Consider the following 14,552-nt stretch of genomic DNA (forward strand, 5'->3'; position numbering starts at 1 on the left):
GGAACGCGCCCTACGCCGTCTGGGCAGAGGAACGCGCCCTACGCCGTCTGGGTAGAGGAACGCGCCCTACGCCGTTTGGGCAGAGGAACGCGCCCTACGCCGTCTGGGTAGAGGAACGCGCCCTACGCCGTTTGGGCAGAGGAACGCGCCCTACGCCGTCTGGGTAGAGGAACGCGCCCTACGCCGTCTGGGCAGAGGAACGCGCCCTACGCCGCCTGGGTAGAGGAACGCGCCCTACGCCGTTTGGGCAGAGGAACGCGCCCTACGCCGCCTGGGTAGAGGAACGCGCCCTACGCCGTCTGGGCAGAGGAACGCGCCCTACGCCGTCTGGGTAGAGGAACGCGCCCTACGCCGTCTGGGCAGAGGAACGCGCCCTACGCCGTCTGGGTAGAGGAACGCGCCCTACGCCGTTTGGGTAGAGGGACGCGCCCTACGCCGCCTGGGCAGAGGGACGCGCCCTACGCCGTTTGGGCAGAGGAACGCGCCCTACGCCGCCTGGGTAGAGGAACGCGCCCTACGCCGCCTGGGTAGAGGAACGCGCCCTACGCCGCCTGGGTAGAGGAACGCGCCCTACGCCGCCTGGGCAGAGGAACGCGCCCTACGCCGCCTGGGTAGAGGAACGCGCCCTACGCCGTTTGGGCAGAGGAACGCGCCCTACGCCGTCTGGGTAGAGGAACGCGCCCTACGCCGTCTGGGTAGAGGAACGCGCCCTACGCCGTCTGGGCAGAGGAACGCGCCCTACGCCGCCTGGGTAGAGGAACGCGCCCTACGCCGTTTGGGCAGAGGAACGCGCCCTACGCCGTCTGGGTAGAGGAACGCGCCCTACGCCGTCTGGGTAGAGGAACGCGCCCTACGCCGTTTGGGCAGAGGAACGCGCCCTACGCCGCCTGGGCAGAGGAACGCGCCCTACGCCGCCTGGGCAGAGGAACGCGCCCTACGCCGCCTGGGCAGAGGAACGCGCCCTACGCCGCCTGGGTAGAGGAACGCGCCCTACGCCGCCTGGGTAGAGGAACGCGCCCTACGCCGCCTGGGTAGAGGAACGCGCCCTACGCCGCCTGGGTAGAGGAACGCGCCCTACGCCGCCTGGGTAGAGGAACGCGCCCTACGCCGCCTGGGTAGAGGAACGCGCCCTACGCCGCCTGGGTAGAGGAACGCGCCCTACGCCGCCTGGGTAGAGGAACGCGCCCTACGCCGCCTGGGTAGAGGAACGCGCCCTACGCCGCCTGGGTAGAGGAACGCGCCCTACGCCGCCTGGGTAGAGGAACGCGCCCTACGCCGTTTGGGCAGAGGAACGCGCCCTACGCCGTCTGGGCAGAGGAACGCGCCCTACGCCGCCTGGGCAGAGGAACGCGCCCTACGCCGTCTGGGCAGAGGAACGCGCCCTACGCCGCCTGGGTAGAGGAACGCGCCCTACGCCGCCTGGGCAGAGGAACGCGCCCTACGCCGTTTGGGCAGAGGAACGCGCCCTACGCCGTCTGGGCAGAGGAACGCGCCCTACGCCGCCTGGGCAGAGGAACGCGCCCTACGCCGTCTGGGCAGAGGAACGCGCCCTACGCCGCCTGGGTAGAGGAACGCGCCCTACGCCGCCTGGGCAGAGGAACGCGCCCTACGCCGCCTGGGCAGAGGAACGCGCCCTACGCCGCCTGGGTAGAGGAACGCGCCCTACGCCGCCTGGGTAGAGGAACGCGCCCTACGCCGCCTGGGTAGAGGAACGCGCCCTACGCCGCCTGGGTAGAGGAACGCGCCCTACGCCGCCTGGGTAGAGGAACGCGCCCTACGCCGTTTGGGTAGAGGAACGCGCCCTACGCCGTTTGGGCAGAGGAACGCGCCCTACGCCGTTTGGGCAGAGGAACGCGCCCTACGCCGTTTGGGCAGAGGAACGCGCCCTACGCCGCCTGGGTAGAGGAACGCGCCCTACGCCGCCTGGGTAGAGGAACGCGCCCTACGCCGCCTGGGTAGAGGAACGCGCCCTACGCCGCCTGGGTAGAGGAACGCGCCCTACGCCGCCTGGGTAGAGGAACGCGCCCTACGCCGCCTGGGTAGAGGAACGCGCCCTACGCCGCCTGGGTAGAGGAACGCGCCCTACGCCGCCTGGGTAGAGGAACGCGCCCTACGCCGTCTGGGTAGAGGAACGCGCCCTACGCCGCCTGGGTAGAGGAACGCGCCCTACGCCGCCTGGGTAGAGGAACGCGCCCTACGCCGCCTGGGTAGAGGAACGCGCCCTACGCCGTTTGGGCAGAGGAACGCGCCCTACGCCGCCTGGGCAGAGGAACGCGCCCTACGCCGCCTGGGCAGAGGAACGCGCCCTACGCCGCCTGGGCAGAGGAACGCGCCCTACGCCGCCTGGGTAGAGGAACGCGCCCTACGCCGCCTGGGTAGAGGAACGCGCCCTACGCCGCCTGGGTAGAGGAACGCGCCCTACGCCGTCTGGGCAGAGGAACGCGCCCTACGCCGTTTGGGCAGAGGAACGCGCCCTACGCCGTCTGGGCAGAGGAACGCGCCCTACGCCGTTTGGGCAGAGGAACGCGCCCTACGCCGCCTGGGCAGAGGAACGCGCCCTACGCCGCCTGGGCAGAGGAACGCGCCCTACGCCGCCTGGGCAGAGGAACGCGCCCTACGCCGCCTGGGTAGAGGAACGCGCCCTACGCCGTCTGGGCAGAGGAACGCGCCCTACGCCGTCTGGGCAGAGGAACGCGCCCTACGCCGTCTGGGCAGAGGAACGCGCCCTACGCCGTTTGGGTAGAGGAACGCGCCCTACGCCGCCTGGGTAGAGGAACGCGCCCTACGCCGCCTGGGTAGAGGAACGCGCCCTACGCCGCCTGGGTAGAGGAACGCGCCCTACGCCGCCTGGGTAGAGGAACGCGCCCTACGCCGCCTGGGTAGAGGAACGCGCCCTACGCCGCCTGGGTAGAGGAACGCGCCCTACGCCGCCTGGGTAGAGGAACGCGCCCTACGCCGTCTGGGTAGAGGAACGCGCCCTACGCCGTCTGGGCAGAGGAACGCGCCCTACGCCGTCTGGGCAGAGGAACGCGCCCTACGCCGTCTGGGCAGAGGAACGCGCCCTACGCCGCCTGGGTAGAGGAACGCGCCCTACGCCGTCTGGGCAGAGGAACGCGCCCTACGCCGTTTGGGCAGAGGAACGCGCCCTACGCCGTCTGGGCAGAGGAACGCGCCCTACGCCGTTTGGGCAGAGGAACGCGCCCTACGCCGCCTGGGTAGAGGAACGCGCCCTACGCCGTCTGGGTAGAGGAACGCGCCCTACGCCGTCTGGGTAGAGGAACGCGCCCTACGCCGCCTGGGTAGAGGAACGCGCCCTACGCCGCCTGGGTAGAGGAACGCGCCCTACGCCGCCTGGGTAGAGGAACGCGCCCTACGCCGCCTGGGTAGAGGAACGCGCCCTACGCCGCCTGGGTAGAGGAACGCGCCCTACGCCGTCTGGGTAGAGGAACGCGCCCTACGCCGCCTGGGTAGAGGAACGCGCCCTACGCCGTCTGGGCAGAGGAACGCGCCCTACGCCGCCTGGGTAGAGGAACGCGCCCTACGCCGTCTGGGTAGAGGAACGCGCCCTACGCCGCCTGGGTAGAGGAACGCGCCCTACGCCGTTTGGGCAGAGGAACGCGCCCTACGCCGTCTGGGCAGAGGAACGCGCCCTACGCCGTCTGGGTAGAGGAACGCTCCCTACGCCGTTTGGGCAGAGGAACGCGCCCTACGCCGTCTGGGTAGAGGAACGCGCCCTACGCCGTTTGGGCAGAGGAACGCGCCCTACGCCGTCTGGGTAGAGGAACGCGCCCTACGCCGTCTGGGCAGAGGAACGCGCCCTACGCCGCCTGGGTAGAGGAACGCGCCCTACGCCGTTTGGGCAGAGGAACGCGCCCTACGCCGCCTGGGTAGAGGAACGCGCCCTACGCCGTCTGGGCAGAGGAACGCGCCCTACGCCGTCTGGGTAGAGGAACGCGCCCTACGCCGTCTGGGCAGAGGAACGCGCCCTACGCCGTCTGGGTAGAGGAACGCGCCCTACGCCGTTTGGGTAGAGGAACGCGCCCTACGCCGCCTGGGCAGAGGAACGCGCCCTACGCCGCCTGGGCAGAGGAACGCGCCCTACGCCGCCTGGGTAGAGGAACGCGCCCTACGCCGCCTGGGTAGAGGAACGCGCCCTACGCCGCCTGGGTAGAGGAACGCGCCCTACGCCGTCTGGGTAGAGGAACGCGCCCTACGCCGCCTGGGCAGAGGAACGCGCCCTACGCCGCCTGGGTAGAGGAACGCGCCCTACGCCGTTTGGGCAGAGGAACGCGCCCTACGCCGTCTGGGTAGAGGAACGCGCCCTACGCCGTCTGGGTAGAGGAACGCGCCCTACGCCGTCTGGGCAGAGGAACGCGCCCTACGCCGCCTGGGTAGAGGAACGCGCCCTACGCCGTTTGGGCAGAGGAACGCGCCCTACGCCGTCTGGGTAGAGGAACGCGCCCTACGCCGTCTGGGTAGAGGAACGCGCCCTACGCCGCCTGGGCAGAGGAACGCGCCCTACGCCGCCTGGGCAGAGGAACGCGCCCTACGCCGCCTGGGCAGAGGAACGCGCCCTACGCCGCCTGGGTAGAGGAACGCGCCCTACGCCGCCTGGGTAGAGGAACGCGCCCTACGCCGCCTGGGTAGAGGAACGCGCCCTACGCCGCCTGGGTAGAGGAACGCGCCCTACGCCGCCTGGGTAGAGGAACGCGCCCTACGCCGCCTGGGTAGAGGAACGCGCCCTACGCCGCCTGGGTAGAGGAACGCGCCCTACGCCGCCTGGGTAGAGGAACGCGCCCTACGCCGCCTGGGTAGAGGAACGCGCCCTACGCCGCCTGGGTAGAGGAACGCGCCCTACGCCGCCTGGGTAGAGGAACGCGCCCTACGCCGTCTGGGCAGAGGAACGCGCCCTACGCCGCCTGGGCAGAGGAACGCGCCCTACGCCGTCTGGGCAGAGGAACGCGCCCTACGCCGCCTGGGTAGAGGAACGCGCCCTACGCCGCCTGGGCAGAGGAACGCGCCCTACGCCGCCTGGGCAGAGGAACGCGCCCTACGCCGCCTGGGTAGAGGAACGCGCCCTACGCCGCCTGGGTAGAGGAACGCGCCCTACGCCGCCTGGGTAGAGGAACGCGCCCTACGCCGCCTGGGTAGAGGAACGCGCCCTACGCCGTTTGGGTAGAGGAACGCGCCCTACGCCGTTTGGGCAGAGGAACGCGCCCTACGCCGTTTGGGCAGAGGAACGCGCCCTACGCCGTTTGGGCAGAGGAACGCGCCCTACGCCGCCTGGGTAGAGGAACGCGCCCTACGCCGCCTGGGTAGAGGAACGCGCCCTACGCCGCCTGGGTAGAGGAACGCGCCCTACGCCGCCTGGGTAGAGGAACGCGCCCTACGCCGCCTGGGTAGAGGAACGCGCCCTACGCCGCCTGGGTAGAGGAACGCGCCCTACGCCGCCTGGGTAGAGGAACGCGCCCTACGCCGCCTGGGTAGAGGAACGCGCCCTACGCCGTCTGGGTAGAGGAACGCGCCCTACGCCGCCTGGGTAGAGGAACGCGCCCTACGCCGTTTGGGTAGAGGAACGCGCCCTACGCCGCCTGGGTAGAGGAACGCGCCCTACGCCGCCTGGGTAGAGGAACGCGCCCTACGCCGTTTGGGCAGAGGAACGCGCCCTACGCCGCCTGGGCAGAGGAACGCGCCCTACGCCGCCTGGGCAGAGGAACGCGCCCTACGCCGCCTGGGCAGAGGAACGCGCCCTACGCCGCCTGGGTAGAGGAACGCGCCCTACGCCGCCTGGGTAGAGGAACGCGCCCTACGCCGCCTGGGTAGAGGAACGCGCCCTACGCCGTCTGGGCAGAGGAACGCGCCCTACGCCGTTTGGGCAGAGGAACGCGCCCTACGCCGTCTGGGCAGAGGAACGCGCCCTACGCCGTTTGGGCAGAGGAACGCGCCCTACGCCGCCTGGGCAGAGGAACGCGCCCTACGCCGCCTGGGCAGAGGAACGCGCCCTACGCCGCCTGGGTAGAGGAACGCGCCCTACGCCGCCTGGGTAGAGGAACGCGCCCTACGCCGTCTGGGCAGAGGAACGCGCCCTACGCCGTCTGGGCAGAGGAACGCGCCCTACGCCGCCTGGGTAGAGGAACGCGCCCTACGCCGCCTGGGTAGAGGAACGCGCCCTACGCCGTTTGGGCAGAGGAACGCGCCCTACGCCGCCTGGGCAGAGGAACGCGCCCTACGCCGCCTGGGTAGAGGAACGCGCCCTACGCCGCCTGGGTAGAGGAACGCGCCCTACGCCGCCTGGGCAGAGGAACGCGCCCTACGCCGCCTGGGCAGAGGAACGCGCCCTACGCCGTTTGGGCAGAGGAACGCGCCCTACGCCGCCTGGGTAGAGGAACGCGCCCTACGCCGTCTGGGTAGAGGAACGCGCCCTACGCCGTCTGGGTAGAGGAACGCGCCCTACGCCGCCTGGGTAGAGGAACGCGCCCTACGCCGCCTGGGTAGAGGAACGCGCCCTACGCCGCCTGGGTAGAGGAACGCGCCCTACGCCGCCTGGGTAGAGGAACGCGCCCTACGCCGCCTGGGTAGAGGAACGCGCCCTACGCCGTCTGGGTAGAGGAACGCGCCCTACGCCGCCTGGGCAGAGGAACGCGCCCTACGCCGTTTGGGCAGAGGAACGCGCCCTACGCCGCCTGGGTAGAGGAACGCGCCCTACGCCGTCTGGGTAGAGGAACGCGCCCTACGCCGTCTGGGTAGAGGAACGCGCCCTACGCCGTCTGGGTAGAGGAACGCGCCCTACGCCGTCTGGGTAGAGGAACGCGCCCTACGCCGCCTGGGTAGAGGAACGCGCCCTACGCCGCCTGGGTAGAGGAACGCGCCCTACGCCGCCTGGGTAGAGGAACGCGCCCTACGCCGCCTGGGTAGAGGAACGCGCCCTACGCCGCCTGGGTAGAGGAACGCGCCCTACGCCGTCTGGGTAGAGGAACGCGCCCTACGCCGTCTGGGTAGAGGAACGCGCCCTACGCCGCCTGGGTAGAGGAACGCGCCCTACGCCGTCTGGGCAGAGGAACGCGCCCTACGCCGCCTGGGTAGAGGAACGCGCCCTACGCCGTTTGGGTAGAGGAACGCGCCCTACGCCGCCTGGGTAGAGGAACGCGCCCTACGCCGTTTGGGCAGAGGAACGCGCCCTACGCCGTCTGGGCAGAGGAACGCGCCCTACGCCGTCTGGGTAGAGGAACGCGCCCTACGCCGTTTGGGCAGAGGAACGCGCCCTACGCCGCCTGGGTAGAGGAACGCGCCCTACGCCGTTTGGGCAGAGGAACGCGCCCTACGCCGTCTGGGCAGAGGAACGCGCCCTACGCCGTCTGGGCAGAGGAACGCGCCCTACGCCGTCTGGGCAGAGGAACGCGCCCTACGCCGTCTGGGCAGAGGAACGCGCCCTACGCCGCCTGGGCAGAGGAACGCGCCCTACGCCGCCTGGGTAGAGGAACGCGCCCTACGCCGCCTGGGTAGAGGAACGCGCCCTACGCCGCCTGGGTAGAGGAACGCGCCCTACGCCGCCTGGGTAGAGGAACGCGCCCTACGCCGCCTGGGCAGAGGAACGCGCCCTACGCCGCCTGGGCAGAGGAACGCGCCCTACGCCGCCTGGGCAGAGGAACGCGCCCTACGCCGCCTGGGTAGAGGAACGCGCCCTACGCCGTCTGGGTAGAGGAACGCGCCCTACGCCGTCTGGGTAGAGGAACGCGCCCTACGCCGTTTGGGTAGAGGAACGCGCCCTACGCCGCCTGGGCAGAGGAACGCGCCCTACGCCGCCTGGGCAGAGGAACGCGCCCTATGCCGTCTGGTGTGGCTTGTATGTGTTGTTATGACATTGTCTCTTCCTCTTCTAATAGGACCATGTCCCAGTGGCCGCCTCCCCCCTGCCCTCCCCCTCAGACGACACGCCCGTCCAAGCCCCTTCCCTCTCGGACAGCAGCCTATCAGCTCACAGGTTCCTCCACGCTGTGTTCCATAAGAAAGGTGAGTCCCCGTTCAATCAGAACAGAGACGACGGCTGGCATTTACACTCTAATGCTAACAACGCCACGTAGCATCGTTGGCTACCTGGTTCATACATGCTAGAGAAATGTACGTAGACAGTGTATATACCTGTGATTGATTGTCTGTCCATGCCAGAGCTGGCGTCCAGCGGAGACCCTAACGTTCCTCTGGTGGCCCAGGAACTGATGAGGAGGATGGTCAGGCAGTTCGCTATGGAGTACGCCTCCAAGACACGCCTTACCACCTCTACCATCACAGGCTCCCAGCGGTCTGACCTCGACACACCGCTAGACCTCACTGTGACACGGAACCAGGAGGAGGAACCCACAACAGGTAGAGAACCCGACAGGACTTAGAACCCACACCAGGTAGAGAACCAACACCAGGGAGAGAACCCAACAGAACCTAGAACCAATTCCAGGTAGGGAACCCAAAAGGACTTATAACCAATACCAGGTAGAGAACCCAACAGGACTTAGAACCAATACCAGGTAGGGAACCCAAAAGGACTTATAACCAATACCAGGTAGAGAACCCAACAGGACTTAGAACCCAATACCAGGTAGAGAACCCAACAGGACTTAGAATCCAATACCAGGTAGAGAACCCAACAGGACTTAGAACCCAACACCAGGTAGAGAACCCAACAGGACTTAGAACCAATACCAGGTAGAGAACCCAACAGGACTTAGAATCAAATACCAGGTAGAGAACCCAACAGGACTTAGAATCCAATACCAGGTAGAGAACCCAACAGGACTTAGAACCAATACCAGGTAGAGAACCCAACAGGACTTAGAACCAATACCAGGTAGGGAACCCAACAGGACTTAGAACCCAATACCAGGTAGAGAACCCAACAGGACTTAGAACCCAATACCAGGTAGGGAACCCAACAGGACTTAGAACCCAATACCAGGTAGAGAACCCAACAGGACCTAGAACCCAATACCAGGTAGAGAACCCAACAGGACTTAGAATCCAATACCAGGTAGAGAACCCAACAGGACTTAGAATCCAATACCAGGTAGAGAACCCAACAGGACTTAGAATCCAATACCAGGTAGAGAACCCAACAGGACCTAGAGCCACACATCTCTGACTAGTTGTCTGGCCTCTGACTAGTTGTCTGACAACTGACTAGTTGTGTGACCACTGACTAGTTGTCTGACCTCTAACTAGTTGTCTGACCACTGACTAGTTGTCTGGACTCTGACTAGTTTTCTGACCACTGACTAGTTGTGTGACCTCTGACTAGTTGTCTGAACTCTGACTAGTTGTCTGACCACTGACTAGTTGTCTGACCACTGACTAGTTGTCTGGACTCTGACTAGTTTTCTGACCACTGACTAGTTGTGTGACCTCTGACTAGTTGTCTGAACTCTGACTAGTTGTCTGACCACTGACTAGTTGTCTGACCACTGACTAGTTGTCTGACCACTGACTAGTTGTCTGACCACTGACTAGTTGTCTGACCACTGACTAGTTGTCTGACCACTGACTAGTTGTCTGACCACTGACTAGTTGTCTGACCTCTGACTAGTTGTCTGACCTCTAACTAGTTGCGTGACCTTTAACTAGTTGTCTGACCGCTGACTAGTTGTCTGACCTCTGACTAGTTGTCTGACCTCTGACTAGTTGTCTGACCTCTAACTAGTTGTCTGACCTCTGACTAGTTGCGTGACCTTTGACTAGTTGTCTGACCACTGACTAGTTGTCTGGTCTCTGACTGACTAGTTGTCTGACCACTGACTAGTTGTCTGGCCTCTGACTAGTTGTGTGAACTCTGACTAGTTGTCTGACCACTGACTAGTTGTGTGAACTCTGACTAGTTGTGTGAACTCTGACTAGTTGTCTGACCACTGACTAGTTGTCCGGCCTCTGACTAGTTGTCTGACCTCTAACTAGTTGTCTGATTCCTCCCGTAGCGGACAGTGTGCTCGACCTCTCCAAGCGGAACTCTGCCAGCTCCGCCTCCACGTCACCCACCATTCACAAAGCCTCAGGGTGAGTGTCTCTCCTCTCATTGGTCCATAATGTCCATACTAGCACGCTACTAAGTATGCATAGCCAATAGATGCCGTCGTTACTATTTACCATGCCTTGACAATACAATACTATCACTTTTAAGTACCATACTATTTAGCGTGTACGGCAAAAACACGACATAATTCAGAGTAGTGTGGTCTGTATCAGTAGACTGTCTAGTGGTGGATGTAGTGGGACAGTGTCAGGTGGTCTGTATCAGTAGACTGTCTAGTGGTGGATGTAGTGGGACAGTGTCAGGTGGTCTGTATCAGTAGACTGTCTAGAGGTGGATGTAGTGGGACAGTGTCAGGTGGTCTGTATCAGTAGACTGTCTAGTGGTGGATGTAGTGGGACAGTGTCAGGTGGTCTGTATCAGTAGACTGTCTAGAGGTGGATGTAGTGGGACAGTGTCAGGTGGTCTGTATCAGTAGACTGTCTAGTGGTGGATGTAGTGGGACAGTGTCAGGTGGTCTGTATCAGTAGACTGTCTAGAGGTGGATGTAGTGGGACAGTGTCAGGTGGTCTGTATCAGTAGACTGTCTAGAGGTGGATGTAGTGGGACAGTGTCAGGTGGTCTGTATCAGTAGACTGTCTAGTGGTGGATGTAGTGGGACAGTGTCAGGTGGTCTGTATCAGTAGACTGTCTAGTGGTGGATGTAGTGGGACAGTGTCAGGTGGTCTGTATCAGTAGACTGTCTAGAGGTGGATGTAGTGGGACAGTGTCAGGTGGTCTGTATCAGTAGACTGTCTAGTGGTGGATGTAGTGGGACAGTGTCAGGTTGTCTGTATCAGTAGACTGTCTAGTGGTGGATGTAGTGGGACAGTGTCAGGTGGTCTGTATCAGTAGACTGTCTAGTGGTGGATGTAGTGGGACAGTGTCAGGTGGTCTGTATCAGTAGACTGTCTAGAGGTGGATGTAGTGGGACAGTGTCAGGTGGTCTGTATCAGTAGACTGTCTAGAGGTGGATGTAGTGGGACAGTGTCAGGTGGTCTGTATCAGTAGACTGTCTAGTGGTGGATGTAGTGGGACAGTGTCAGGTGGTCTGTATCAGTAGACTGTCTAGAGGTGGATGTAGTGGGACAGTGTCAGGTGGTCTGTATCAGTAGACTGTCTAGAGGTGGATGTAGTGGGACAGTGTCAGGTGGTCTGTATCAGTAGACTGTCTAGAGGTGGATGTAGTGGGACAGTGTCAGGTGGTCTGTATCAGTAGACTGTCTAGTGGTGGATGTAGTGGGACAGTGTCAGGTGGTCTGTATCAGTAGACTGTCTAGTGGTGGATGTAGTGGGACAGTGTCAGGTGGTCTGTATCAGTAGACTGTCTAGAGGTGGATGTAGTGGGACAGTGTCAGGTGGTCTGTATCAGTAGACTGTCTAGTGGTGGATGTAGTGGGACAGTGTCAGGTGGTCTGTATCAGTAGACTGTCTAGTGGTGGATGTAGTGGGACAGTGTCAGGTGGTCTGTATCAGTAGACTGTCTAGAGGTGGATGTAGTGGGACAGTGTCAGGTGGTCTGTATCAGTAGACTGTCTAGTGGTGGATGTAGTGGGACAGTGTCAGGTGGTCTGTATCAGTAGACTGTCTAGTGGTGGATGTAGTGGGACAGTGTCAGGTGGTCTGTATCAGTAGACTGTCTAGTGGTGGATGTAGTGGGACAGTGTCAGGTGGTCTGTATCAGTAGACTGTCTAGTGGTGGATGTAGTGGGACAGTGTCAGGTGGTCTGTATCAGTAGACTGTCTAGTGGTGGATGTAGTGGGACAGTGTCAGGTGGTCTGTATCAGTAGACTGTCTAGTGGTGGATGTAGTGGGACAGTGTCAGGTGGTCTGTATCAGTAGACTGTCTAGTGGTGGATGTAGTGGGACAGTGTCAGGTGGTCTGTATCAGTAGACTGTCTAGTGGTGGATGTAGTGGGACAGTGTCAGGTGGTCTGTATCAGTAGACTGTCTAGAGGTGGATGTAGTGGGACAGTGTCAGGTGGTCTGTATCAGTAGACTGTCTAGTGGTGGATGTAGTGGGACAGTGTCAGGTGGTCTGTATCAGTAGACTGTCTAGTGGTGGATGTAGTGGGACAGTGTCAGGTGGTCTGTATCAGTAGACTGTCTAGTGGTGGATGTAGTGGGACAGTGTCAGGTGGTCTGTATCAGTAGACTGTCTAGTGGTGGATGTAGTGGGACAGTGTCAGGTGGTCTGTATCAGTAGACTGTCTAGTGGTGGATGTAGTGGGACAGTGTCAGGTGGTCTGTATCAGTAGACTGTCTAGTGGTGGATGTGGTGGGACAGTGTCAGGTGGTCTGTATCAGTAGACTGTCTAGTGGTGGATGTAGTGGGACAGTGTCAGGTGGTCTGTATCAGTAGACTGTCTAGTGGTGGATGTAGTGGGACAGTGTCAGGTGGTCTGTATCAGTAGACTGTCTAGTGGTGGATGTAGTGGGACAGTGTCAGGTGGTCTGTATCAGTAGACTGTCTAGAGGTGGATGTAGTGGGACAGTGTCAGGTGGTCTGTATCAGTAGACTGTCTAGTGGTGGATGTAGTGGGACAGTGTCAGGTGGTCTGTATCAGTAGACTGTCTAGAGGTGGATGTAGTGGGACAGTGTCAGGTGGTCTGTATCAGTAGACTGTCTAGAGGTGGATGTAGTGGGACAGTGTCAGGTGGTCTGTATCAGTAGACTGTCTAGTGGTGGATGTAGTGGGACAGTGTCAGGTGGTCTGTATCAGTAGACTGTCTAGTGGTGGATGTAGTGGGACAGTGTCAGGTGGTCTGTATCAGTAGACTGTCTAGTGGTGGATGTAGTGGGACAGTGTCAGGTGGTCTGTATCAGTAGACTGTCTAGTGGTGGATGTAGTGGGACAGTGTCAGGTGGTCTGTATCAGTAGACTGTCTAGTGGTGGATGTAGTGGGACAGTGTCAGGTGGTCTGTATCAGTAGACTGTCTAGTGGTGGATGTAGTGGGACAGTGTCAGGTGGTCTGTATCAGTAGACTGTCTAGTGGTGGATGTAGTGGGACAGTGTCAGGTGGTCTGTATCAGTAGACTGTCTAGTGGTGGATGTAGTGGGACAGTGTCAGGTGGTCTGTATCAGTAGACTGTCTAGAGGTGGATGTAGTGGGACAGTGTCAGGTGGTCTGTATCAGTAGACTGTCTAGAGGTGGATGTAGTGGGACAGTGTCAGGTGGTCTGTATCAGTAGACTGTCTAGTGGTGGATGTAGTGGGACAGTGTCAGGTGGTCTGTATCAGTAGACTGTCTAGTGGTGGATGTAGTGGGACAGTGTCAGGTGGTCTGTATCAGTAGACTGTCTAGTGGTGGATGTAGTGGGACAGTGTCAGGTGGTCTGTATCAGTAGACTGTCTAGTGGTGGATGTAGTGGGACAGTGTCAGGTGGTCTGTATCAGTAGACTGTCTAGAGGTGGATGTAGTGGGACAGTGTCAGGTGGTCTGTATCAGTAGACTGTCTAGTGGTGGATGTAGTGGGACAGTGTCAGGTGGTCTGTATCAGTAGACTGTCTAGAGGTGGATGTAGTGGGACAGTGTCAGGTGGTCTGTATCAGTAGACTGTCTAGTGGTGGATGTAGTGGGACAGTGTCAGGTGGTCTGTATCAGTAGACTGTCTAGAGGTGGATGTAGTGGGACAGTGTCAGGTGGTCTGTATCAGTAGACTGTCTAGAGGTGGATGTAGTGGGACAGTGTCAGGTGGTCTGTATCAGTAGACTGTCTAGAGGTGGATGTAGTGGGACAGTGTCAGGTGGTCTGTATCAGTAGACTGTCTAGTGGTGGATGTAGTGGGACAGTGTCAGGTGGTCTGTATCAGTAGACTGTCTAGAGGTGGATGTAGTGGGACAGTGTCAGGTGGTCTGTATCAGTAGACTGTCTAGTGGTGGATGTAGTGGGACAGTGTCAGGTGGTCTGTATCAGTAGACTGTCTAGTGGTGGATGTAGTGGGACAGTGTCAGGTGGTCTGTATCAGTAGACTGTCTAGTGGTGGATGTAGTGGGACAGTGTCAGGTGGTCTGTATCAGTAGACTGTCTAGTGGTGGATGTAGTGGGACAGTGTCAGGTGGTCTGTATCAGTAGACTGTCTAGAGGTGGATGTAGTGGGACAGTGTCAGGTGGTCTGTATCAGTAGACTGTCTAGTGGTGGATGTAGTGGGACAGTGTCAGGTGGTCTGTATCAGTAGACTGTCTAGAGGTGGATGTAGTGGGACAGTGTCAGGTGGTCTGTATCAGTAGACTGTCTAGTGGTGGATGTAGTGGGACAGTGTCAGGTGGTCTGTATCAGTAGACTGTCTAGTGGTGGATGTAGTGGGACAGTGTCAGGTGGTCTGTATCAGTAGACTGTCTAGTGGTGGATGTAGTGGGACAGTGTCAGGTGGTCTGTATCAGTAGACTGTCTAGAGGTGGATGTGGTGGGATGGGGGGGTCTGTAACCTCAGCTATTCAGACTGACACACAGAAACAAGTGGAACTAGTTACTCGGGGGGGGGGGGGGGGGGGGG

General features: G+C 61.0%; 1 protein-coding gene across 1 annotated transcript in view; it reads left to right on the forward strand.

The window, feature by feature from the left end:
* The window catches only part of LOC129856016 (serine/arginine repetitive matrix protein 2-like), a 58,717-nt gene that overhangs the window by 21,717 nt on the left and 22,448 nt on the right, over positions 1-14,552 (forward strand). The window contains exons 4-6 of the mRNA XM_055924144.1: positions 7,884-8,010; positions 8,167-8,364; positions 9,960-10,038. Of these exons, the coding sequence (XP_055780119.1) occupies positions 7,884-8,010; positions 8,167-8,364; positions 9,960-10,038 (404 nt within the window). The remainder of the gene's footprint in view (positions 1-7,883; positions 8,011-8,166; positions 8,365-9,959; positions 10,039-14,552) is intronic.

Source organism: Salvelinus fontinalis, chromosome 5, assembly GCF_029448725.1.
Source record: "Salvelinus fontinalis isolate EN_2023a chromosome 5, ASM2944872v1, whole genome shotgun sequence".
Classification (NCBI taxonomy): domain Eukaryota; kingdom Metazoa; phylum Chordata; class Actinopteri; order Salmoniformes; family Salmonidae; genus Salvelinus; species Salvelinus fontinalis.